At 39.8% G+C, this 26,137-nt stretch overlaps 2 protein-coding genes across 4 annotated transcripts in view; both read right to left on the bottom strand.

The window, feature by feature from the left end:
- Positions 1 to 243: 243 nt before the first annotated feature.
- Positions 244 to 3,189, bottom strand: LOC107378876 (transcription cofactor vestigial-like protein 1). Of its 2 annotated transcripts, XM_054739233.2 has the most exons (5): positions 2,854 to 3,189; positions 1,975 to 2,169; positions 1,538 to 1,891; positions 1,147 to 1,215; positions 244 to 1,058 (listed from the first exon to the last, which is right to left on the bottom strand). In XM_054739233.2, the coding sequence occupies exons 2-4, from the start codon at positions 2,162 to 2,164 to the stop codon at positions 1,178 to 1,180; spliced, it is 582 nt and encodes a 193-aa protein (XP_054595208.1). In that variant the 5' UTR covers positions 2,165 to 2,169; positions 2,854 to 3,189; the 3' UTR covers positions 244 to 1,058; positions 1,147 to 1,177. The 2 variants fall into 2 exon arrangements, with proteins under 2 accessions (XP_054595208.1, XP_015804831.1); XM_015949345.3 differs by having other exon boundaries at positions 244 to 1,215.
- A 206-nt stretch (positions 3,190 to 3,395) lies between these two features.
- The window catches only part of adgrg4a (adhesion G protein-coupled receptor G4a), a 22,988-nt gene continuing 246 nt past the window's right edge, over positions 3,396 to 26,137 (bottom strand). Inside the window, exons 1-29 of one of the 2 annotated variants that reach the window (XM_015949333.3) lie at positions 26,110 to 26,137; positions 25,884 to 25,997; positions 25,086 to 25,703; positions 24,815 to 24,918; positions 24,680 to 24,738; positions 24,307 to 24,361; positions 24,178 to 24,215; positions 23,945 to 24,093; positions 22,975 to 23,034; positions 22,769 to 22,852; positions 20,109 to 20,194; positions 19,962 to 20,032; positions 19,853 to 19,880; positions 19,694 to 19,716; positions 13,580 to 13,722; positions 13,380 to 13,509; positions 12,436 to 12,542; positions 12,130 to 12,346; positions 11,886 to 12,048; positions 10,148 to 10,300; positions 9,628 to 9,765; positions 8,927 to 8,972; positions 8,602 to 8,705; positions 7,704 to 7,825; positions 6,804 to 7,072; positions 5,638 to 5,743; positions 5,205 to 5,482; positions 4,340 to 4,435; positions 3,396 to 4,248 (exon numbers count right to left, since the gene is read on the bottom strand). The exon at positions 26,110 to 26,137 is cut by the window's right edge and continues 246 nt beyond it. In XM_015949333.3, coding sequence (XP_015804819.3) covers positions 4,109 to 4,248; positions 4,340 to 4,435; positions 5,205 to 5,482; positions 5,638 to 5,743; positions 6,804 to 7,072; positions 7,704 to 7,825; positions 8,602 to 8,705; positions 8,927 to 8,972; positions 9,628 to 9,765; positions 10,148 to 10,300; positions 11,886 to 12,048; positions 12,130 to 12,346; positions 12,436 to 12,542; positions 13,380 to 13,509; positions 13,580 to 13,722; positions 19,694 to 19,716; positions 19,853 to 19,880; positions 19,962 to 20,032; positions 20,109 to 20,194; positions 22,769 to 22,852; positions 22,975 to 23,034; positions 23,945 to 24,093; positions 24,178 to 24,215; positions 24,307 to 24,361; positions 24,680 to 24,738; positions 24,815 to 24,918; positions 25,086 to 25,703; positions 25,884 to 25,956 — 3,660 coding nt within the window. In that variant the 5' untranslated portion in view covers positions 25,957 to 25,997; positions 26,110 to 26,137 and the 3' untranslated portion in view covers positions 3,396 to 4,108. The remainder of the gene's footprint in view (positions 4,249 to 4,339; positions 4,436 to 5,204; positions 5,483 to 5,637; positions 5,744 to 6,803; positions 7,073 to 7,703; positions 7,826 to 8,601; positions 8,706 to 8,926; positions 8,973 to 9,627; positions 9,766 to 10,147; positions 10,301 to 11,885; positions 12,049 to 12,129; positions 12,347 to 12,435; positions 12,543 to 13,379; positions 13,510 to 13,579; positions 13,723 to 19,693; positions 19,717 to 19,852; positions 19,881 to 19,961; positions 20,033 to 20,108; positions 20,195 to 22,768; positions 22,853 to 22,974; positions 23,035 to 23,944; positions 24,094 to 24,177; positions 24,216 to 24,306; positions 24,362 to 24,679; positions 24,739 to 24,814; positions 24,919 to 25,085; positions 25,704 to 25,883; positions 25,998 to 26,109) is intronic. The other variant, XM_054739232.2, reaches the window with a different exon arrangement.

Here is a 26,137-nt window from a genome sequence, read left to right as displayed (position 1 = left end):
GTTTGCGAACCACACATCACTAATTACATTAGCTTTTCACTCCGGTTATCTATTTCTCCAAGGTGTGGCTGTTCAAAGAGCTACCTTCAGCAGCTTGGTTAACCCCCCGTCACTATCACTTTAAAATGTTATGTGAATGGTAACAAAATCAAATGAAATCATTCTTCACTACTTGTAGATAAGATCAGACATTTATTCCTTAAAAATTTACTTGACATTGATCATATATTAGATTTGCAGCAGTTGAAGATATATATTTTTTATTATTTACACCTAAAAGGAAGAAAAAATAACAATTCTAAAAGTATCAAAAACATTTTAAATAGCTTGTTCAGAAATTTAATCATTTTGGATCCAGTGTGGTGAAGTAAATAAATGATATTTATTATTATAATTAAGATAATGAAAAGTTTTTTCTCCAGAATGAGTAATACATGCATAGACGCTTCTAATCCGTGTTCTAGGACTTTCAGAGGAAGCTGCAAATCCCAGATTGCACAGGCACAGGAAAAGTGTCTAAACAAGTAGATAAACATAAACTTCCAGCAGTTAAAATTCCAACTTTACTTTATGATCATTCTTTTGTAATGAGACGTTTACTTTGGTTTCAAACTTACCGACAGGGGGTGCTGTTTTGTATTTGCGGTCAAATTACATAAAGTTGTTTGATTTTTTTGCCATGTAAAAATGTTTTCAACTCAAATGTTTATAATTATACCTTTTTGTTCACATCTTGGTTACACATTTTATATTATTTTTTTTACCAGAACTGACGCTCTACACTGTTTTCCTTAGATCTTCATGAATCAAACACAGTTTTTTTCCTTCATGCACCTGCATCATGAACTCACAGAAACTTTAAACCCATCCAGATGAACCATTTTTAGGCATCCAAGACACTCTCGATGTTCTGATTTAACACTGGTCTATTGGTGTAAACCTATAAGGGAAATATACTTCATGCAGCAACAACAAATGAATGACAAACTTGAAGAACCCGTTTGTGGGTGTTCCTATGAAGAGGCAGTCCCGGTGCGCGCTCAGCTGCTGAGGTCATTCTAGTGAGGAATGAGGAGAGCAGGAACACAGATTTTTCACCAGAACACAAATGTTTGATGATAAAACTTCAATCTAATGCCCTTTGACCTTAGTCCATGCAGCAGTGACTGTTTTGTCCTCAGTACCAGTAAAGGTCCTTCTTGTCCACGTGGCGTCCTAACAAACAGAAGACAAGCATTAAACAAGACGGATTAAGCAGAGAGATAAGCTACTGTCTTTGCAACACTACAAGACATATTTACATTAAGTTTAAAATCACATTTTAAACAATATTTTATGAAAAAGTGATCAATGTGAGTATATCAGTCATGTAAAACCAGTTTTTAGAACAGAATCTTATAGTTTTTACATTAAATATAGAACAAAGTATAAATTTAGGCTAAACCCATCTTTTTTTAATCCTTTTACTCTAGTCAGAGTCTTTCAGCTGTGGGCATTTCCAGAGCGGACGTAAAGTTTATTTCAGAAGCAGATTTACCAGGTTCAAAGCCTATCTGAGGGTCAGCAGACTCTCTAAATCCCTGAGGGAGGGTCCAAGTTGGTAGGGGTTCTGCTTTCGAACTGGAGGCCATACTGGGGCCCACCTCACTCCGGTCACTGTGCAGCAGGTTGAGCAGCGATGTGGGATATTGCGATCCAGGAAGGGTGAGACCATCTGAAGACAGTGAGCACATGATGGTGGACAGACCTGGACCCTCCCTTGACCTGTATGGGGTCCAAGGCCCAGGAGTGTCGCTTGCTGGGCTGAAGGTCAGTAAGTGTCCTGCTCCAGATGGGATCTGTGATTTGGAGTAAGGGACAACAGGAGTGTCCTGACATGAGCCTGTGTCCTCTGTAGGGGGACAGAAACAAACCACCACAATGAGATCAAGCTAGGGAGATAACCACGTCACAATGTGGGATTTTCATTCTTACCCGTTTTAACAGTTTTGTCGACTTTTTTTGTCTTTGTTGTGACTTCACTGGGCTTACAGGCTTTACTGAGAGCGCGTGAGAAGTGAGCGTCCACCATGCTGTTAATGTCCCCCTGGAAGTATGTCAGGATGACGCTGTGAGAGTTCCCCTCCACCTTCACTGCTATGGGACTGTCGGTTCGTTCCTCCATGTCAGCTGAAGCACAACAGAAAGCCATCGCTGAAATCTTCTCTGTGAAACTAAGACTTACAAATGCGACTGCGCATTCAGCAAAGGAGACGTTTCAGTTGAAATCACCTAAATCTTTTACAAACTGCAATTCAGCAGCTTTAATTACGAGAATTAAATTAAACAGAAAATGACCATCACTTGGTCTATTTTTATTTTATTTGATTATAATGAAAATTGTAGAAGTCATTCTCCTCTGAAATCCAAAAGGCATGCCTATGCGCTGAGGCATGTTGACGCACTGTGACCTGTTTGTGTTTTTACTTTTTATGGTCGACATGCGTCAAACAGATTTAAGACACGGACCGTATTAATGTTAGGTTTGCTTTTATAACATTTGTGTTCATCAGCATGAAGGACGAAATGAAAAGCAGAAAGTTTTCCCTCACAAATGGTCGTTTCTTGCTTTTAACTTCCTGCAGATTTTCTACAGCTTTAGGTTCTCTGGAAAATCTTCATGGTTTTAAAAATTATTTTATAAAAAGGATTTTTAAGTCATATTTGGGTTAACTCAGGTTGTTAGAGCGCGTACTGATGTGTTTGATTTTATAAACCAAACTCTTAAACTTAATAGAAAAGTAAAGTGCAATGTTAACAAAGACAACATGGCAGAACAGCTAAAACAAACCGGGCCATTCTCACTTCACTTACCTGACCTGACGACACACCACAGGGGACCAGGAAGCAGAAGCGTGCATCGACTGGTCGATCAAACGACAAACGCAGCAGCAGCCAAAATGATTGGAAAACGCCTCTCGTTTTCAGTTTGAGCGTCTGATCACAGAATAAATCAGTAAAAAGTTTCCATTTGCTCTCCACAGAACTGAGCTTTAACTCACGGATCCGTCAATGACAGAATATTTTAGCCTGGGAGGGCGACGGCTGCAAACAGAATGTTATCCAGCCAGTTCCTCCAGAACCAGAACAGCAGCTCAACAAGACATTCCTCTGCTGAATTCTCATGAGACTTTGTGGTTCATAAGTAGCTCTGCATTTATTTTATACTGACATGAAACTCCTGCGCTTTACAGCAGAACAGGTTGACTTTTCACTCCCGTCAGATCAGATTTTATTGATCTTCATCTTTTGATTTTATTTTCATGTAAAATGTGCTTCAAAAAACTGGATTGAAATGTTTTTGCAAAACTTTTTCTGCAGTAAAACTCAGATAAGAACAGATGAGAACAAAAGGATGAAACCAAGCTTTTTGGTTTATTGTAGACGAGGCAAAACAACACTGTTTGAACACACAATCATTAACAGAAAATAAAAATCACATTTTTCAAGAAAGTCTGCATTTAATCCAAGAACGTCCAAGTTCTTCATATAATCTGTTCTGTATTTTAACCTTTTTAAAGTAAATATTTGAAGGAATAAAATCTTTCCCTAGAAGAACAATGTTTCCACATACAGGCTTACTTTTTATTCTAGAGCCAACAGATTGTACTCTAAAAGTATTTTATGTATAAACTCAAATCTTCTTTTTTAATCAAAAACTTTGATGAAAAGTTTGTACAACAAAGCTTAATTTAATTAAAATATTAAACATTTTAAATATAGCTCTCACAGCTGTCCTCTAATTTCAATTTGCAACGCTTCTGTTTCTACAAAATAATAAAACTAAACCTTCAGTGCCAAAAAAGACCTATAAAGTGAACAGTAAATTTAAGACATTTAGACATTTATTTTGGGGTTACCCTTCTAAAAACATCACAGAGGAGATAGGTTTAGACCAATCCGACTTTAAGCACAGCTGACTTTGGGTTAAAGAGGAGGAGTCGAAGTAGTAACCTGTGCAACTCTTCAGATATCTGATTTAATTCACGTCTCCCAGCTCATCTCAGAAAATGAAAGACATCAGGTCATTGAACCTTGTAGGACTGTGTAGCTCTGCTCCTCCAGAGGCTCATTCCTGCCCCCTGGTGGTCCTGCTGTGGGGTGGCGTGAGTGATCTGAGAGAGGACGTGTTCTCTGAGGTAACTGAATCAGAGTTGATCAGATTGCCCTTGTCAGAGCGGCCACATACAGTCACAGAGCGGCTCCAATCTAAAACACGAGAAGAGAGGAAAATGCCATTTGCATCAAAAATACACTCATAAAAGTTTTTTTCTACTGCACAAAAGCAACAGTCGGGTACCTGAGTTATCACTGAAACGTCCACAGCACAGATTGATCCTCCATTGTTTTCTCACATTTTCCTTCATTAAACAGTGGAAAAGAAACACGAAGAAGCCTGGGAAAAAGCAAACAAAAATGAGTACACACACACACACGTGTGTGTGTGTGTGTGTGTGTGTGTGTGTGTGTGCGTGTGTGTGTGTGTGTGTGTGTAAGTGTGTGTGTGATAATATAAATACTACACATTTTAATCATTCAAGACAATTTGCACCCATGCAATTTAGTTCTTCAAAAATAATGTTAGCGAGGCACAGATAACACAAATGGATATGGAACATTGTAAATGTTGTGTCCTGAACATTAGATGGCTGCAGAGCACTGCTAATATAGAGGTGTAGTGTAGAGTTATGGTGAAGTTCTGCTGACAGTTACAACATTAATGGTGTGTGTGCTTGTCCCTTCTGCTGTAATAAAGTTGTGGGTAAAGTTATTTCCTGTCTGCTTTCTAACAACTTGAAGACATAACGGTAAAAAGTAAAAGTTGTCTTTCTTTCCTTTCTTCACGAAGTGCAATTTGTCGTGATTCACTTAAATGCAGTTTTAGTTGTGTTTGGAGCACATAGAAAAGGTTTTATTTGGTCTTGTAGCCCAGGCTCTGCAATTTAGTTAGAGGTGAAGCGCGGTGATATTTATTATATTTTAATTTTAATTAACAACTTTTGATACTAAACTTTTTGGTCCCCTAGTTGGGGAGTGCTCGGGCTTGAGTGGTAAAGTGCATAATTGAAAAAAAAAAAGAATTAATCATAATTAACACTTTAAATTCCCACCCCTAATATAAATATAATTTTGATGATAATTACTCCACTATGTCTTTTACTTACCTTGTAAAGAATTGCAGATTGAGAACAAATACATCATGGCCACCCGGCCAGGGCCAAAGGAAAAAAAGCCCATCGACCACGTCAGGCCCAACAGGACAGTGAGACCAACGACTGCTTTCAAGTCCTGCAGAGAGCTGCGGCTGGTTGCTGACAGTTTATTGGCTCTCATTTGTTTGATCTGAATCAGAACCACAATGAACACAATCACGTTGCCCAACAAGATGAGTAGAACAAATGCCACCGTCATAAAGAAGAAAACGTCATCCTGCAGCCAGCAGCTGAGGAAGAAGAGGCGAGAGAATTAAAATGAACAAGGACACGTGTAGTAAAACTAGTCAAATGTGGCGGATTTGTTTTGATGTTGTCCACATTCCGGGAAGTAATCAAATCAACAGAATCTGCTGCATCTGCAGCCAGCTGCTGATGTACTTACAAGGGTTCAGTGGACTGAAGCGCCACTGCAGTTTCTTTAGGTATCAAGCTGCCGTAAGCATCTTTATCAACAGCCAGAACCATGCTCACTGTCACCAAAGGAATACCTGCAAGAATTAAAACACCAAAATTATACTGCACTCTATAAAGTCATTAAAAAATCAAATGCATCTTATGTGACTAAAAAGAGAGACACAAATCAGTGTTAACGGCACGTTCTCTGAATGTACACCAGCTCTCTCATAAACACTGTGCTAATGGGCTTGAGTGTAATTTAACCCTTTAAACTTCTTGGAATAACTACAGTGACTATATATGTTAATGCATATGAAAAAAGTGTAAATAATCAGATTGTAAAAATCTGAAAGAAACTAGCACAATATGGCACTTTTTTTTGACCATATCAAGTTTCATTAAGCAGCCTTTGAACACTTAGTTGCTTAACTGAATCAATCTTTTTAAAATGGGCATTTGCTGTGAATATATCCCAAATTAACAATATTTAACAAAATTCAACCAAGAGTAGAGCTGCTGTTCCTCCAGCAGTAGCTCTGTCTTGTACATGAGAGGTGGTTCTGTTCTAATTTCCCCAGGTTGTGACATCACAAAAGGGAACGTGTTGAAATGGCTTGTTTTAGGCGTATAATTTCTAAAACCAAACACTGACAGAAAACAAGTAGATGCATGTTTTTCACTTTTGCCATGTTTATAGAGGCAGTAGAGACCCACATGGCAACTCTAAAGGATGCAAAAGGTGAGTTCTTTTTAAGTCTTATTCTGACCAGTTAACAATGCTGGGACCTTGGCAAAGTAGCTGGGTTGACTAAAGAAAGAAGCAACATTTTAGAGAAAAGTTAGAAAGTTGTTGGATTGTTAAGAAAAAGAAAAAAAAAACTCAAGATCATATTTTTACCATCACATCCGAGTCTTTTACTGAGACCTTGGTGCTGATTATTGCTGCTCCTTTTGAGTTGGTGAGCTTTTTGTTTCAGTGCAGTGCTGTCTTAACTTTACTACAGTATGTCAAGTGTTGTGTTATTAGAGTTAAACAAACAGAACTGAACTCTCATGATCAGTGAGCTAAAGTCCATCCCTGAATGTGATAAGCCCACTACAGCCACCAAAAAAGCAGGATCTTAGTCAAGGATACACAAAGTCCTTTCTCACCCCATCCAACAGCACAGAACTTGAGGATGTAGGAGGGTATGTAGGTGTTGAACACCTTGACCAGCGCAAAGTACATGTGCACAGCCTCCAGGCCCATCCAGGTGAAGGAGGCTAGCATGAAATAGTGCAGCGCAGCAGCTGTTGTGATGCACAAGCCGTAGTTGTTGAAAGACGACAGCCAGGAGTCGAGAAGGAAGAGCATGCTCAAGCCCAGCAGAGCTACTGACAGATTCATGAGTATCTTAGATGGATAGTCCTGACGCAGCTTCCTGCAGAAGAGAGAACGTCTCAGTGTGCATAAATTTCTGACAGCTCACTGCATCATTAATTCAGCAAGACAGAGATGTCAGAATAGACTATTTTGTGCTCTTTAATCCAGTTAGACATTTGGTAACACCATGGATTTAAATACTTTTTAACTGCCTAATTTACAATAATTAAAGAATTGCGATTATTAGGAAACCAGAAGCATGTTTTTGGGTACCAGCTTTCCAGCACCAGGATTGAGAACCAGTGCTTTAAGCTATTGTTTCAAAATAGTTTTCAACTGAGACACAAACTTGACCATGCTCAAATTGGGCAGCTCTCTGCAGCCCTCTGCTGACCAGAAATAGCACTTAACAGTTTTGTGGTACAGTTAGGAACACCAGTGGGAGAGCTCTACATGCTTCATGGCAAGAGATGTGTGTCGATAGCTCATATAAAGGCTAGCAGTTAGCTTTTTTAGTTTGCCAACTGTCAATGAAAAGCTCAAAGAAGAAGAAGTTTGCTATTTTTGTTAGCATCATGGCAGAGCTTGGAAGTAAAAATAACACTTTTGAAACCTATAAACTGTGATGGATGGGTGATTACATATGTATGGTCCTGTAGTGTGATATGAAACTTTAGTGAATGACTTACTCAAAAAAAATGTAGGTGAGTAAAGTGATGCCCAGAAAAACAGAGGATATTCCACAGCCAACATAGGAGATCACGGTTAGGATCTCACTATCAGGTCCACTGACAGGGCTCCTGGATACATCCTGGAAGGCACAACAGATAAAACACTTCATATATCAGCAACGTTCCTATCAGTGATATCAGATATGTTCTGAAGCTAGCGGTAGTTTTCTAATGCATAAATGCATAAAATATGCATATATTGCAGCACTGATGTCCAAATATTTTATTGTTGGCTTAAAACACAGTCAAGCATCCAACAAGCAACCAGACAGTGTGCAGTAAATTGCAGATGTGTGACCAAGTCACTGCTTTGCAAGTCACAAGTCTTTCTAGTCAAGTCTCGAGTCAAGTCCAAGTCAGAGGCAACCAAGTCCAAGTCAAGTCCAGTCAATGATGTGGAAGTCCAAGTCCTTAACTTTGAATTTTCAAGTCATAATCAAGTCATTTGTCCAATGTCAACTCAATGACAATGATAATAAATAAACTCCAGAAATAAAGCTTCTTAAAGCTTAATTTATTTGCTGAAACAAGCAGGAAGTGCAGCTGAAACTGATTATAAACAAAGTGCTGCTGCATTTAGCAGAACAAGATCAAACCCAGAACGAAGAATGATTTATGATTTTTGTCCAAGTCGTGCCATTTTTGTGCTAAAATATCAAATATGCTCAAGTCATCATCAAGTCAACAGATGCAAGTCGATTCAAGTCGCAAGTCACTGGTGTTCAAGTCCGAGTCAAGTCGTAAGTCTTTATAGATTTTATCAAGTCAGAAGTCATTAACATAATTACTTGAGTCCAAGTCATGTGACTCAAGTCCACACCTCTGGTAAGTTGGTTGCTGAACCCAGGTGACTCACCAGGAGGACAGCAAAATGTGTGAGATGATCACAGAGACAGCTGGTCTGATGAGAGGAAACGCTCCGAGTTTCACAGCCACTGCTGTTCCAACCACCGAGTCCGCCTAAAACACACACACACACACACACACACACACACACACACACACACACACACACACACACACACACACACACACACACACACACACACACACACACACACATTTGATTAAACCTTCTTATCAGCCTGCCTCCTACAAGGGTTTTATGAAACACACTGAGGCTTGGCCACAGTAACTCATCTGAACTGTACACAAAAAGTAATGAATAAAGACCAACTGACCGTACTTCTGGAAATCCCAAAACATGCACTGTACTTTCTGTTGTAGCTGCAAACAAGGAATAGCATCATGTTATCAAAGCAAATAGAAACAAAAATCCCTGAAAGTGTTCCTGGCCAGCGGAGGTCGTGCTAGGAGAGGCTGTAGTCATTAGGTTCTGGACTTTTACCTCAGACAGATTTATGGCTTTTTACATGTTTTTAGGGATGAATCTGACCTCCGCTGCTACACTGGAAACTGGAATAACAAGCGCTATTTCAGCCAAAGTTTTAAAATCAAGGAATATTTCTCCCATAAATTACCAGATGTAATGTAAAAGACTCTCTGAATGAAGAGTTTTTAAGACCTGAAAAGCCCTCGATTCATGTGCACCACTGCACTGGAGATGCATTGAGAATGGTGTCCAAGTGTGAGATAATGTGCAGATGCTCTGACGGGAATCTTTTCTTGATTGATTTTTACTCTGGGATGAACTTTATGTGCGTAAAGTTTAAAATGTCTGCGCACATGCATGAGTTGGGGGTTGTAAACTGCAGTCTGTCAAAATGACCGACAGCTTTCAGAATATTTCATTAACGTAAAAATATCCAAAAAATGGTTAAATACCTAAAATATCTGGTTAACGTGATCCCTGCTGGCCAGGCAGCTCTCTAGTTGCTCAGCACCCCTAGACCTCTTCCCCCTGAAAACCTTCATTTCTCACCTTTTTGGGTGTCTGATGGCTGAGGGTCACCACCACCGGTTTCACCAAGTTGATGACTTGGCTGTTGTTGATGCTGGCAGATACTACAAATGAGTTTAATGTCCAGTTTCTCTGTGTTACATTGGCTAATAGCGGGTCCTGTTAAAAAGACACAACTGTTTTGAGTCAAATGGGTCAAATTGCCCAAACAAGGTCTCCTTTCTGAAGATTGTAATAAATAAACAACTTGATGAGAGTCTTTTTGTGTAATTGAATATGACTCTTTGGGGAATTTTGTTTTTCTTCAGCTGATGAAAAGCTGACACCATCCATGTGTTTGTGTGCTTTATGGATAGGTCAGCTCAGGTCTGAGCTGTAAAAGTACTGTGTAAAAATGGTTTACAGGCAACATCAAGATAGCTAAAAAATACTTCAAACAAGCCAGATCAAGTATTTTCCACTAAAACCAACGATGATATGTACGTCAAACGGAGACGCATGCTGCTTCACAATCACTGTTTTAAATATAGACAGAACCTACCTGAAAAAGATCTGGTGTTCCATAAAACTGAAACTGAACTCGCGTGGTGTTTCGGACTCCAGGGGGGAAAAAGTTGTTGACTTCAAAGGGCAGAGAGATGGTAGCGTCTGTCTGTGGGAGCGGTTTGCTGACAAAACTCTGGTTTACAAAAATCTGAAGAAAAAAAAAGAAAATAATAAAAATATTTCATGATTCTTATGATGTCTTGGTGTTGTTTTTCCATTTGCACATTTTCTGTTATGCAAAAGCAAATGTCAGGTGTGAAAATAACTAAAAGAAGAAGTTAAAATTTCTTCTATTTGTTACATTTGGTCATGCCTTATGGAGATTTATTTTATTGCTCTGGGCTTTCATTGGTTTCTTTGTAATCTTAAAAAGTAATTTTAAAAATAATTTTGTTTAGAAATATGCTGATGATTCTGTTATTGTCAGCCTGCTCAGAGGAAACGAGAGCAGTCACGGCCCAATTATAGATTCTTCAGTCAAGTGGTGTGAGGAAACCTAGAACTAAACCTGTTAACAAAGGACTTCAGAAAACCCACCAAAACACCAGAGTCAACCAGGTTAAAAGGAAACACTACATAGGTACCCAGCACAAGTGTTTGAATCCAGGTTGGTTTTCAAGCAACATTGCTAAATGTGTGCGAGAAGGCCCACCAAAGTTATACCTCTTAAGAAATTCATCTCATTTGCAAACTGGAAAACCACTGATGGGACTGTTCTATAAAGCTTTCCTTGAGCCTGTTTGGTCCTTTTCTCTGGTTTTGTGGTTTGGCATTCTTCCACTGAGAGAGGAGAGCTTAGTTAAAGATCAAGTTCTCACATTTTTTTAATTACATCTGCAGTGGTCTCTAATAGGAATGAATGCCGGAAGTCACTCTCGGGAGAGAAAAAGCTCCAGTGTGTTTGTTTACGAATGTTGAAGTCAGCTGGAGGAAAAGTAGCTTCAGACGGCAGGTTTTGGAGTCATATTTCCTGATATTCAGACATCTCAGCTCTGATTGGCTAACAGTAACAGGACTCTACCTCTGACTCTGTTTGCTTTGCAAAGTTGATTTTTCATCTCCACAAATAACACAAGCCAGAAGGAGTTCTGCTGTGTGGTGGAGTGTCTAATGCAAGCTTCAACTAGCCGAGACGTTCACTGCTATTTTCTGGGCACTAAAACAACAACATCCTTCTACGTCGTGAGTCAAGATGGGTGAGTCCATGAATGTTAAGTGACAGTGTGACATAGATCTGCTAGGGTTTTCTGAACTGAGTGTTTCACCGTCTATTTTCGTTAATGCAGGAGATAAGTGTAGGAGACTATTTTCAGATTCAGCCTGCATGAAAAACTCAATGACTGATCATTTTCAAAAATAATAAGTAAAAATGTTTTTTAGTGAACCTGCTCTTTAAACAGCGGATAAATTGGGTAGGGAAACAAACCACAGGAAGGTCTATAGCTGTATTCTTCAACTGTCCAGGTCCATCTCTAGTTATGAATCAAACCGACTCTTATGTGAGTGAGTCCTGGCTCTAGTTTCTGGTCGCAGATTCAAGGTCCCGCTTTAGGAACACTTTTGTCCCCTCAGTACAGCTCATCTTCAGCAAACAATGAGAAGATTGGATTTAACCTTGAGTCCTCACTAAGTGTGCATGGTGTACAAAATATTTATGAAAACAACTTCAGTTTTAACAAACAGCTCCAGATGTTTTGGACTAGTTCTAGATTGTTTCTCTAAAATTGTCTCACCTCAGGGTCCATGTTTGGTGACAGAGACACGGCAAAAGTTAGTCCACTGAACTCATCTCGATCTACATTAATCATGGAAAGGGCGAGAGCTGGAGCTTTAATATCTGTGGATTCGCCCTGGAATTCCATACTGTTTCCCATCCGGTCGGTCAGATCAAGAACACTTTTCCCAAAAGATGAAAGAAGAAGATTTACAAATCCCATTAAAACGATGATAAAACTACAAAATCAAATCATTCCCTACGTGCTAGCCACAGGTGTGACATCAGTTTCAGACAGCAGGATGTTGGCGACAATGTTTACAATGTCACCTCCAACGTCAGGCTCAATGGTGCTCACATCAAGGACCTCGCTGAGCTTCTCCACGACTGATCCCAGTTCAGAGGAAGACAGCTGGGAACTGTTCCCTAACTGAACTTCTACAAGGTCCTGAATCATGTCCACAACCTCTGCTGCGTTACCTAAAGAGCATTAATGCAATAACAGTTGATGTCTTATTGCAGAGCTTCAAAATAAAACACACATCAACCAGAACAGCTTATCTGCTCACCAGGTGTGACAGTGATGTTGTTGAGGTCTGATATTGTTAGAAGCTGCTCGCATTTCGTCATATTAGGATCGGCCCAGCTGGTCGTGTCTGTTTCTATGTCTAATTTACTGCCAAAGACAAGAACATTTGTGAGTGGAAAGGCTGAAAAAGGCAAACGCAGCTTTATCTGGAAAGCATATTTCACACACAGAGGAAATTCAATGTGCTTTCCAGGAGCAAGAACAGCAAAATCATTGAGATAGCATATTCAAAATACACAAATTAAATTCTGATTTAAACACTGAGCAGTTACAGTGCAGGAGGTGCAGCATAAGAAACTATTGAGTATGTTGGTCATGCCACAGCCCGTGGTCCCATGACCAATTTTCTGACAGAAGTAATAAAAGTCATCTAAAAAAAATTCTGTCCTCAACTGATTATTAAATTAATGAGCATGAGCTCAATGGTTTAAAGATTCATAAAATGGATCATTAAACTGTCATGTATCTGTTATGCAGTTTATTGCTTGACTTGTTGAAAGGCTTTATTGCTAATGATGCAACGAATGGAATAATTTTTTTCTACGAGCTTCAGGATGGCAAGGATCCAGCAGTGTAGTGTGTGGAGGGTTAAAGCTTTCTAGACAGGCAGCTATAATTCTAGAATTTTCTGGTCTTTTTTGAAAGAAATGGGTAGTTCTGCCATAAGTTATCATGATTTTTTCAGTTTAAAACACATAGACAAAATTTCTTCCTCTTTTTCTTACTTTAAGGTTAATGGATGGCAGTCGGGCTCAGCCCAGCATGAATAATCTTCTGGATATTATTATTTTATGTCATGTCAACCTAAAATGTACTTTATTGTATGAAACATATGCTGCAAAGTTATAGAGTATTTCATGCTGCATGGTACGCTATTGGTAAGGGAGCTCTACCACTCCTTTTAGCACAAGTTTCTCTGCTCACCAATGTCTGTAGGCTCTGTTTGACACTGGCTTCTTGCATCCCATTTCTTGGGTTTCTTCTGGAAATGTTTCTGGCCAAATGTATCGTCCATAGATTGTTGATGTGTCATCTTCTAAGCAGTTTTGTGGCTCTGAAAAACAAAAAATATCTTTTCCATCCTGCGTTTCTTTTAGGTTTATTCCTTTAGAATTACAACTTACCTATGGGTTTGATTGTCACTTTCACGGTTTGAATGATAAATGAGCCATTGTCAAATTTTTCTGTCAAGGCAGCAAGAATAAGTGATTCAGCTCCTTCAGCGCAGCTCAAGCAGAATTCTTTCACATGAAAGGTGCAGTTATATCTGATGAAAAGAAGTGGGAACATAAATTCATGAAAATGTGTCAGTGTGACAGATTTGATAACTACCTTCCAATAATAATGATTTATTTAAAAAAAAGATGGAACATGTGTGACATTTTAAAGAAAAAAAAACTAATAAACTCAACAAAAAGACAAGATAATGCAATAAACAATTAAAGGACAAGACTTTTAAACAGCTCACAGAATAGGTTGTAGGCATGCAAGAAGCATTCAAGTTATTTATTCAAAGAATAAAGAGGGACATCTTTACGTGATTTAAAACTTTCCAAGGATACAACAGGTAGGTGGGAATCAGGAACAGGAAACATGAGTTAGCATTAAGAGATAAACTGAGTACTAGATGAACTGAAAGATACTGAATCAATGGCAACAAAAGAAGCTGAGGGAGGCCAGAGAAAAATTATTTGGCTGAGCAATAATCACTGTTTGTGTTCTCATAGTTCAGCAAGCTGCTGTGGTGGCCATCTTTAATTGGATTTACTCTGAGTTAATCAGTTTTGGGTGTAATAATATCACTTCATCTTCAAATGGTTTTACCGTTTGTTTTATTACAAGTAGTTTTCAGTAGTGGAATGTAATAAAGTACAAGTACTTAGTTACTGTATTTAAGTACAATATATGTAGCAGTACTTTACTTAAAGGAGTCATCACCTGTTAGTACCATGGATATCTACATAAAATTATAGTCTTTTTAGCCCATAAAAATAATTTATTTTAGAAAAAAAATAAAAAGTGCTTTTCTGACCCTTTTTGTAAAGGACATGTTTTCTCGTGAGAGCACACGCGATATTCCGGCTGTGTTGGACTCGTAATTTGGAATGGTAGAATGTCCAAGGAAGATCTCGTCTTTCTTGCCTCTGATTGGCTAGAAAGGCTCCACTGCGATTCACTATTTGATTTAGCAACAAACCGGCATCTTCCTTTGCTAAGTGCAGACTGTTCTCCTGCTACCGCCACCAACTGTAAGCCGTTTTGGGAGGCTTTGTACGGAAACTGTGAACTTAGCGTGGCGAGAAAGACTATGGCTTCTTTGGACATACTACAATTCCAAATGACACGTCCCATCATGGTTGAAAAATAGTTCCAAAATTAAAGTTGAACCGACGTCTTTCCTGGCTGTGAATTCAATGTCTTTCTTATTTGGATGTTTAAAAATGAAAATTTGGGCATCTTATTACTGTAAAATAATATAATGGAAAAGATAAACAAATAACAATCTGATAACCCAGCCTAGATATCACTTTGTGATATGTATAAATTGTGTTAAACCCAGCAAACATTTGGATGCTTGATGACAGCTGAAACAACGTTAGTTCGATAAAAGTTTGATATTTTAAAATACAAACTATTATTACTATATTTTCAAAGACAATCAGTTCCAAAAAGAAAGTTGAAACAATGTCTTTTCAGGCCATCATTTCTGGAAGCAGAGCAGTGCGGGTTATAGCGGCGTTGCTCTGCACCGTCCACATATGGTACTGTACATATGTACAGTACCATATATGGATATCCTGCTTTTGTGACAACAGCAAGGCCAGAACTCAAGATCTGAGTTCACATGCTCCTGGGGTGCGCGTGGGCCTGTTGAAGAAGCCAAGAGTAAAAAAAGATCCAATGTTAAATATCAACTTTCTGGCCAGTGAAAAATCATTAGGAAGCCATTATATACACTTTTTTAAGTAGAAAAGTGAACATTTCAGGTGTGTCATTTATCAAACATTGCGTAGAATCCTTACTAAAACCGCACTTAAGCTCAGCAAAAAAAAAGGACTTACACCAAGTAGGTTTGAGATCTATCAAACATGGAGTATGCACAGCTGCACGCTTCGTAAATCAGAAACTATCTAGAAAGGTTCTCAGCTGCTTTTTAGTCGCATCCCACCCTCACCACGCCCACTTACTACCATAAATAGTCAATGCAAAGTGCCTTGTGGATCTCCTGCATATACATAAGCCGGCTGTTGCAGCGCTACGCCAATGACGATGGCGACTGCAGATCAAGGAAGCGCAATTTCACAGAAGCAGAAGTTGAGGTACTTGTGGGTGAGGTGGAGAAATGAAAGGAAGTGCTTTTGCAAATTAAATAAGAGAAAATCCACAGAGTGGCACAATATTGCTGAAGCCGTCAATGTTGTGAATTCTTCAGAGAGATCTGTGGCGGATATAAAAAAAAATGATCCATTCAGGATTTGATCCCCAGACTCCGAGGTGAAATTCATGCACACTAACCAGTCACCCAAACAGAGATCTCCCTTGTCCAAATAGCCAGGGCGCATGATCAATTGGGTCACGGTGACAGGGCACACACTGTCACAGATGCATGACATTCTGTCTCAATCTGTCCCCCTGCTGATATTCTGCATTCCGTATTCTGCGCTTCAGGCTGTGTGTGTGTGTGTGTGTGTGTGTGTGTGTGTGTGTGTGTGTGTGTGTGTGTGTGTGTGTGTGTGTGTGTGTGTGTGTGTGTGCGCGCGTGTGGGGGGTCTTGTTCTGTGTGAAAACGAAGTAGTACAAGTGATAATGCTGCAGGATTTCATAATTGTATCCTTCTCAGCAGCAGCAGCACTGCAGGTGCTCTCCATGTCCAAAATGTGTGTAAGTCAGATCCAGGTTTTAGTCAACTTAAAGTTGCTCACATTTTTCCGCTAATTTTTCATTCATAAATCCCAAAGTTTGCATGGAAATTTGCTTACGCAATGTTCCAACCCTGTTTTGTGCGTAAGCAAGCTTGATAAATGAGGCCCCAGGTGATGACTCCTTTAAAGTAGCAGTCCGCATTTTTTCTTTTATCTGATGACACCTTCTAGTGGCTGACAAGTGTATCACACCATGAGCCACTTTTCATTTCCATTTCTACGGCCCAAAACAACGCCTCTTGTTCATGAATGCGCTCCTCTAGCTGACAAAACAGAGCTAAAATACAATGTTTTACAATTATTATGCTCATGTTATAATGTGTTTTCACATATTTATACTGTAAATACTTAGTTGCCCTTAAGAAAAGTCACAGACTCTGCATCAACCGAGCTACGTCATTAAACGCTCGAGCACGCTCTGTGATTGACGTCTGTCTGTCAGAGGTAGTCTAATGCTATTGGTTGTTGCTGACCGTTGCTATATTGAGCTCCATAGGACAGTTGACGGGCTTGGGGAAAAAAAAGATGTATTGGCTACGTTATATCGCAGTAAATGATAAGGCGATCACTTTTATGGATTTCTGAAAAAATCATATATAATTTCTAAAAGGGGAAAATCACAGACAGCAGCTTTTGGGCCAATTTTTTACTTCTATTCCACAACAATTTAAAGCAGTTATCTGTACTTTACCCCACTGAATTATCGAGAAAGTTTGAGTTAAAAATAACTTTTAGTTTGTCTTTTAGTTTTATATTGACTTTAATTTATTGTAATTTCCACTGTAAACGTACCCGAACCAAGCTGTAAGATGGGATCTTCTCTTCCAAAAGAGCCAGATTGGACTAAAAACTTTGAAAATCACAAACATTGGTGATGTTCTTGTTCAGAATGGGAGTGCTCTGGTAAGTTGAGTACTTACCTGCACTGTTTGTTGTTTTGGCTACACTTAAATAAGTAAACTTAAAATGCAATGCACATTTAATGCTTCACTTGTTACTTTTAAATGCATACCTTACTACTTTTACTTAAGTCAAAAATTCATTGGATATTTTCATCTTTACTCAAGTACTTTTATTACCTTCTTATCTGTACTTTTACTCAAGTAAGAACAAAATCAAGTATTTTTCCGCCACTGGTGGTTTTATGTGTCACGGTGAGATGACACAATGATTAAGAGCATGATAGGCAGCTCTAAGACAGCAGATACACATAATGCTGCAAGGTTATCATCAGATAAGCGGGTACTTTTGGAAGATAAAAAACACAAAAGAAGAAAACAAGCCTGAAATATTTTGATAGCACATATGATGAGTGTTGAAGCCTTCAATGTTGATATTTAAAAGGAGCCATATCATGCTATTTTAAATCTTTGAGAGCAAAGGTGAGCACAGTATATGATAAAATATTACCGTTGGCACTATTGAGATGTCTTTTATCTGAAATACGGGTTTGTTTGCTTTAGAGGAGTTCACACCTGCTCTGTCAAAACGCACTTACGAAAGCATCTTAGGCCAGCCTGCTATTATATTGGTCTTGGTAGTCCAGTGGTTACAGTGACTGTTGTGGTGAAGAGAACGGAAGGCAAAGCTCTCGATTTATCGGTCGATTTATGTTCCCACTCAGCTATAGTCACAAGCTTTGAGTGGTGACTGAAAGAATGAGATCACCCATACAAGCGGCCAAAATTAGTTTTCTCTGCAGGGTGTCTGAGCTCTCTCTTAGAGATAGGGTGAGAAGCTCGGTCATCTGGGAGGCGCTTGGAGTAGACCCGCTGCTCCTCCACAGAGAGAGGAGCCAGTTGAGGTGGTTTGGGCATCTGGTCAGGTGCCTTCCTGGACACCTCCCTGGTGAGGTTTTCTGGGCATGTCCAACTGGGAGGAGACCTAAAGGATGACCCAGGACACAATGGAGGGACTATGTCTCTTGGCTGTCCACGGAACGCTTCGGGATTCCCCTCGGAGGAGCTAGCACAAGTAGCTGCGGAGAGGGAAGTCTGGACCTCTAAACTTATGCTGCTGTCCCCGCGACCTTACTCCGCAAAAGCAATTGAAAATGAATGGATGGATGGTTTAAAAGATGAGTCCTTATATTTTAACCAATTTACCAATAGTCGAAAACATAATACCGGCAAGCGTAGCAAAAAAAAGAAAGAAGAAGAAACAAGTCACTGCTGCAACTGGGATGCAAACCTGCACAAAACCACATACCAGTTTGGCACTCTAACCACTGGATTACCAAGTCTGTTACAAAGCCATAGTCGCCTAATTTACATATCGTGTTCTGGCCAAGAGAGGCAGGTTTCAGATTAGAGAGAAGTTTCCGGGAGAAGAGCAGGGCCTGATAACACAAATCATTTCCACTGATGCTTTACCCCTTTAGGCCCTAGGCCTTTTTTCTTTGGGCCCTGGCGCCTCCCTATTGCGGGCCTATGGAGTTTCATGTCCCAAGTTTCAGTGATCGATTGCATTCCCCGAGCACGGCTACAATTAAAACAGTTTAGATTGTAAACAAAGCAATTTTTGGTTTTTGATACATTAAGATAAAATAATACTTGAACTTTATTTTAGAAGAGCTGCCCTGTGTGAAAGTGCTGACAGGATGGAGGTTGTGAGTTCAAATTCCATTTAGGAAATTTAGTCAATTGTTTTATTTATTCCAGGGGTCCTCAACTACATTTGTTTAAGTGTTGTTTTTTTCCCAGCAGACACCAATGAAGGTCAGAAGCGCTTCTAAAATAAAGTTCAAATATCATTGTATCTTACTTTATTACAATTTAAAATGGCCTTGTTTCCCATCTGGGCTGTTTGATTGTGGTTTTAGTTGTGTGTTGAGAATGTGGACAGTTGTAGATGTTTGGGACATGAAACTGTAGAGGCCCCCAATTGGGGGGCGTTAGGGTTAAACAGGTTAAAGGATTTTCAATGTAAAACTCAAAATGTGCAGCTGAGACAGGGAAGTGCATGAATGCAGCCAAAAACATGTTTGGGATTTTTTTCATGAGGAAACACTATCACATGGTGAAAAGCTCCAAAAAGTGGATTTTCCATGACAAGGCTCCTTTAATCTTTACTTTGTTTATGTGTTTCTTTAGTTTTCATTTGTCACATTTCTCTAAATTCACCAGACTCAGGGAACCACAAGTGTCTGTATGTCCTTCATGGTGATTATATTAATGCATCTTGTCATTTCTTTCTGAGAGTCTAAGTCATTCTGTCCAGTGGTTCATGAGATATTTTGCTAACTCTAAAGATAAACATTTAAAACATTATTTTCCACCTTTAAGGGAAATAACAAATCATCCAAATGTCACCTACTGCTTCTGTTGACTGTAGAATGTCTGAAAAACAGGAAACGAGTATTTATTGTATATTTTGATCAGTATGGAACTATGCAATATTTAACTGAAAATGCAGCTTTTATACAGAAAATTAAACATATTTTAAATCTCTTCTTACTAAAAGGATCCCACTTACCATAAATCTACTGTAGTAACCCACGCTCCTTTTACAAACAAGACAGGGCAGTTAAAGATGAGCGTTCAAAAACTGCTGATAGTTCAGAAGATAATGCAGAAGCACCAACCTGTCAGCATTCTCTTTTATGACGAGATTCAAGACGTCCATAGTTTTATTCACTTCAAGCTGCTCTTTTAACTTTCAGAAAAGGAAACAAGAGGCTAAATATTTGTGAATTTTTAACTTTCACAAGCATGACTGCATAATTTCTTACCCATCTTGCTATGACATCATTTGGTTTTGGTGGTTTCTCTGACATACTTATAATGGCGTTAACTCGAAAAAAACGATCTGCAGTGACTGCAAGGAAGTAAAGAAAGAAAAGTATGTAAGTATTAAAGTAGTAGCTGTAGAAAAAAAACTTCTACAGTGGGATGCAAAAGTTGTCAGCCTTGTTAATCTTCATGATTTTCCTGTTTAAATCGTTGGTTGCTACCATAAACATTTTCAGTTAAATATAAGAGACACACACAGTGATATTTGAGAAGTGAAACAAAGTTTATAGGATTTACAGAAAGTGTGCAATAATTGTTTAAACATAATGAGGCAGGTGCATAAATTTGGGAACCACAAAAAAAAATTAACTCAATATTTATTAGATCCTCCTTTTGCAGAAATAACAGCCTCTAAACATTTCCTATAGCATCTAATGAGAGTCTGGATTCTGGGTGAAGGTATTCTGGACCATTCTTCTTTACTAAACATCTCTAGTTCATTCAGTAGTGATGTGTCTGTCGCGAATGAATCGGCTGTAAGAGCCGGCTCTTTGAAGTGAACGACGGGAGCCGGCTCGTCATTGGGAGACGTCCCCTCCCCTCTTGATTTGGTGAACGCTACAGGCGATTGGCCAATATGTGTAACTGCGTGTCCAGACTGTCCACACACAGAGCAGTAGGGGCGGGGAAGAGGGAGGATCAGACTCAGACACACAGCAGAGCACATGCGGGTGGAGGGAGATGAGAGGGAATGAGGAGCAGGAAAAAGGTGAGCGAGAGGGAGGAGAGTGCAATGAAGACAGTGAGAAAATGAGCGCCAGCAGTTGGAAAGTGGAGATTTCTTAAAGTGTTCAGTTATTAAATCCATAGAAATGATAAATATTTGATATATAGCATTTTTTACATAAGTAAATCATTTTACATGTAGCTTTGGATCATTTTGGTTATAAATGTACTCTACGCAACAGAAAATCTGAGGAGCCACTTGGGAGCCAAAAGAGCCGGCTCTTTTTGGTGAGCTGAGCCAAAAGAACCGGTTATCTAAAAAGAGCCAGAATTCCCATCACTATCATTCAGGTCTGATGGCTTCTGAGCATGGACAGCTCTCTAACTCACACCACAGATGTTCAATGATGTTCAAGTCTGGGGACTGAGATGGCCGTTCCAGAACGTTCTACCTGGTCCTCTGCATGAAGGCCTTAAGTAGATTCTGAGCAGTGTTTAGGGTCGTTGTCTTGTTTAAAGATCCAGCCCCGGTGCAGCTTCAGCCGTGTCACTGATTCCTGGACATTGGTCTCTAGAATCTGCTGATATTGAGTGGAATCCATGCATCCCTCAACTTTAACGAGATTCCCAGTCCCTGCACTGGCCACACAGCCCACAGCATGATCAACCACCACCATGTTTTACTGTAGGTAGCAGGTGTTTTCTGGAAATGCTGTGTTGTTTTTCCTCCACGCATAACGCCGCTTGTGCCCAACTAACTTAGTTTTACTCATGGACGTAATTTTGGGGGGGGACAGGGGGGACATGTCCCCCCCACTTTTTCCAAAGTCAAGTTTTGACCCCTGCACTTTTTACCATCCAAAAACAATATTACTTTATATTAAGTTGACACTGGTTGAGCTCTAGGACCAAGCGGAAAACAACCGTTTGTGTTGAAGCCTGTTTCCTATTAGAGCATACTGTAAAGATACCCCCCCCCCCCCCGTGTCCCTCCCACTTCTAAAGTGAAAATTACGTCCATGGTTTTACTTTCATCAGCACCTTATTCCAGAATGAAGCAGGCTTGTCCAAATGTGCTTTAGCAAACCTCAAGCAGCTGTTTGTGCTGTGGGTGGAGAAAAGGCTTCCTCTGCATCACTCTCACATACAGCATCTCCTTGTGTAATGTGTGCAGAATAGTTCAACGATGCACAGTGACTCCATCTGCAGCAAGAGGATGTTGTAGGTCTTTGGTGATGGTCTGTGGGTTGACTCTGACTATTCTCACCGTTCTTTGCTTCTGTTTATCTGATATTTCTATTGGTCTGCGACTTTGAGCCTTAACTTGAACTGAGCCTGTGGTCTTCCATTTCATCAATATGTTCCTAACCGTGGAAACAGAAGCTGGAATCTCTGAAACAGCTTTCTGTATCCTTCCCCTAAACCATGATGGTGAACAATCTGATTTCAGGTCATGTGAGAGTTGTTTTGAGACCCCCATGTTGATACTCCACAGAGAATATTCATTCTTATAACTGGATTCATCTGTGTGTGGAGTTCAAGGGTCACTGAGTTTACCAAACCAATTTAGAGTTCCAATAATTAGTTCTAAAGGTTTGGGAATCAATAAAATGGAAACAGTGCTCACATTTATGCACCTGCATAATTTTGTTTAAACAGTTATTGCACAGGGACGGGAACTACAAATTGTAAAAAGATTAAAGATCTTTGCTGTTTAATATTGATAAGAAATTTGCAAAATAGGATCAATAGCTAAAGGTTAGAACATTTGTTGGGGTGAAAAATGAGTGATGATCTAACATCGATTCACAGAACCACCAAAATGGCAGCTATGGTCAAAACAAGAACATTTCTGATTACTAAGACCGAGTTAGAATTGAAACCAAATATGTTTTAGTAATTTATGAGTGTGTGACTGGTTTAGTAGACTGACCAGTGGCTGCAGTGGGCTCTACAGGTTCCCCAGTGGTTGACAAGTTAGCTGGTCTAAAGGGCACACTTTGAGTTGAACTCATTTCTGTAAAAAAAAGTACATTCTTTCGTTAAACCACACAATACAAAACAGCAGAGTGCGCATTTTAAGCCAAACACAAAGCAACTAATTTAGCTGTTTGTCTGGTTAGTTTTCTGTATTCTCACCAGATGAAAATAAATGTGTACTGATGGTTGCTGGAGCTTGTGATGCAGCAGGGAATACCTCTGGAAGATAGTGAGGGCATCTATCAAAGAGCAGTTTCCAAACCACATGTCACCAATTCAAATCATTCTGTTGACAATCAGCATTAAACATTGTTTTGAAATGTCAAACTGTGATATTTTGTGAAACGATACAAAACCCATATCAGCAGTCTATCAATTTTTTTTATTGAGAGTTTACACACAAACATTTACTCTATTTCTTTTGTGTGGTGCAATTCAAACCCCAACAGCTAGGTGGCAGCAGTTTTTACAGCCTTCTCTGACAGAACAACAAGATCTTGCAATAACACTAGCAGGCATCTGGCCTGAGTTTTGTAATTGAGTTGAGTCAAAATAAAACCACAAATATTGTCTGGTTTTTAGTATCGCAAGATATTGTATCGTCTCTCCTGTATTGTGATGAATATCATATTGCCAGATTCATGCCAATAATCATACTTCAATGATCAGAATTATAAATAAATATAATATATTATCATTATATACTCACCACACACGTTTATACTTCTGAGATGATTACTATCACTGTCATATGGTCAAACAATTATACATTATCACCCCCTTCCCCTTCTGAAACTGAAACACAAACGGCTACTAGACGGAAAAAGGATTTTATGTCAGTATCGGCCCAGTTTCACATATCAGACTGATGCCGATGTGTTAAAACTACTAACATTGGACCATGCCAATATTGATGCCGATATCTTGTGAATCCCTAATCATAATAACATCACATGTTGTAGGCCGTTAAACGCGTGTTTTTGTTGTATAACTAGCTATTTTATCAACAGTGTGACTTTTAATGTTGATATTGACACCACTGATATTTGGTTCCATCGGCCCACCCTGGGTACGTTCATGTCGGCCGTTCCCTTCCTGTTGACTGTGGCGTGCTGCAGCACAGACTCACCAACAGGAAGCACCACGATGCTGCCAGCGACCGTTGTGATTGTGGGGAAGCCGTGAGAGAAGTTTGAAGTCAGTAAAGCTGTAACTTTGGTCTGAACCAGATTTACATCAGCAGCAGGATCCACGTTCACATGAACCTCACAGCTGAAACTGAACAAACAGAAATCTGTTAAACGGGAACTGTTCTGGATCATACAGGACTCCTTTGTCAAGCTTTTGGGGAAACTATCTCACCATTTGTCACAAGTTAACTTTGACAATTGCTCCAAATCCTGTGAACACAGATTGGTTTTAATTCCTAGCATCTATGATGCCATGGAAACCATCACTCACAAGTGTGTGTGCTCTTTGGTGGTGGTGTACCTGAGGTTGTTGCTCGTTTAGAGTGGCAGGATCTTCAGTCGCAGGACAGTTTGGCCTGTGAGAAAAGAGAGGTACGAGAAATTAGCCTCAGGTGTGATGGGTGTGTGAGCCACATCCTGTGGGAAAGAAAGTGCAGTAAATTCCATTAGAATTAATTCATTAACGCTTGTGTAATATGGTCCTCCATGAAATTTTAGAGAGGAATTTATGACTTTTGACTTCACACCTCACTGTCTCTTTAGTTTACTTCTACAAAAAGCAGCCACACAGAAAACCTCATGAACACTAATGAGTTTGTTCAAACTGATAAGAACAAATCTCTGACCCTTTCAGAGCCGAGCTGTCTGCTGCAAACTGAGAAGATTGTTTTTACCTTGGAGAAGAGACGGAAACATCTTGGACAGAAATATTTGTAGGAAAAATGTTTTCCAGCTGAAAAAGATGACACAGATAATTTCTTCTAACAAATAAATCAAACTGTTTTAACTGTTTCCGTTGCGTTTCGTACCCATTTCCTCATGAAGTTCTCCACTTCACTGGTGGCTAAGCAGCTCCCAGAGTTTGATGCATCTCGAATGAATGCCCACATTTTAATTTTATAGGATGACCATTCTGAAAACAACAAAAACAAACAAGTGAACAACAATCCAAAGCTTGTGATATGTTCATTCTGTAAACCTCCCTGCTCATTTCACGACACTAAAATGAATCTTTTTCAGCGACTCTTGTTTGAAACACCTAGCTCAGAGTTAATTCTCCGCAAAGAGCGTTGTTTTTACCGCAGAGCAGATGGTTGTCAGAGGGAGGAAGGCAGTTGTGTTTCCACTGCTGCAGATCCCAGCTCATCACGTCTCCGTCTGCACAGCTCAGCCCGCTCAGCTCCTCGGACCTCCACTCTCTGCTCCACATCCTGAACAGACCGATCTCACCAAGCAGGTTACTCCCAGTCTCAGGCTTCACTTCAGTATGAGAAACAAAATGACCCACCCCCAGAGTCAGCGTGCCCTTGGGGGACAGCTGCGTGCGCCCCCCTGATCCTGGATACTCCTGCAGAAGGGTCCCATTGATGTACACCTTCAGCCTCTGAGCGCTACCAGACCAGGTGAGGCAGATAGAGTGCCACTCATTCAGGGTCACTTCTTTGTCAGTTTCATGCCGTTTCCCAAACAGCCACACTGTCAGCTTTGAGACGCCTCCAAGCCCCAGCTCTGACTGTTGTCCTTGTGGACCTTTGTAGTCAAAACCAGTCCATTTTGTTGCATGAGAGCGTTTTAATCTCATGCAAACAGTCAGCTCTCTTAGGGCTGGTACATGCACCCGTGGATGGAGCTGCCACAAACATGGAGAGCTGGTAAACTGCAGCGTCTTCCCCCACAGGCTGCTGCTGACAGAAGCAGCTAAAAATAAAGAGTAGCAGGGCAGTGAATTTATCTAATTACACCAACTTTTCTCAGCAATCATTTTAATTCATAACCAAGTAAAATTAAATTAAATCAATCTAAACAGAAGCAGAAATTTGTTTCTTTACACGTGTTTTTAGACACTAATACATTTACAGTAATATGCATGACTCTTACCTGAAACCAGAGGACACGCTGACACTACAATGAGCAAACAGGTGAGAAAAAGCAGCCTTCTCATGGAGTTCATGACAGCTAAAAGAGTTCCCCTGCTGATCAAGTTCTCATCTGCTGGAAAACAACAGGAAGATTTCTATTGTTTCTGCTTCCCTCTGAACAAAACCAAAACAAAATGGGTTTATTAATTAACGTGTGACTAAATTAGGTCAAAACGCAGACTTACCACGGTGTTCTCCTCCTAAAGGTCAAGT

The sequence above is a fragment of the Nothobranchius furzeri genome, chromosome 1 (genome assembly GCF_043380555.1).
Source record: "Nothobranchius furzeri strain GRZ-AD chromosome 1, NfurGRZ-RIMD1, whole genome shotgun sequence".
NCBI lineage: Eukaryota > Metazoa > Chordata > Actinopteri > Cyprinodontiformes > Nothobranchiidae > Nothobranchius > Nothobranchius furzeri.
This window is presented reverse-complemented; position numbering and strand designations above follow the sequence as displayed.

Coding starts and splice junctions, on each gene's coding strand:
- LOC107378876 (XM_015949345.3), bottom strand. CDS start 2,164: ATGGAGGAACGAACCGACAGTCCCATAGCAGTGAAGGTGGAGGGGAAC. Junction 1,892..1,974: donor CGACAAAACTGTTAAAACGG/GTAAGAATGAAA, acceptor GTCCCCCTACAG/AGGACACAGGCTCATGTCAG. Junction 1,216..1,537: donor TCAGATAGGCTTTGAACCTG/GTAAATCTGCTT, acceptor TCTGTTTGTTAG/GACGCCACGTGGACAAGAAG.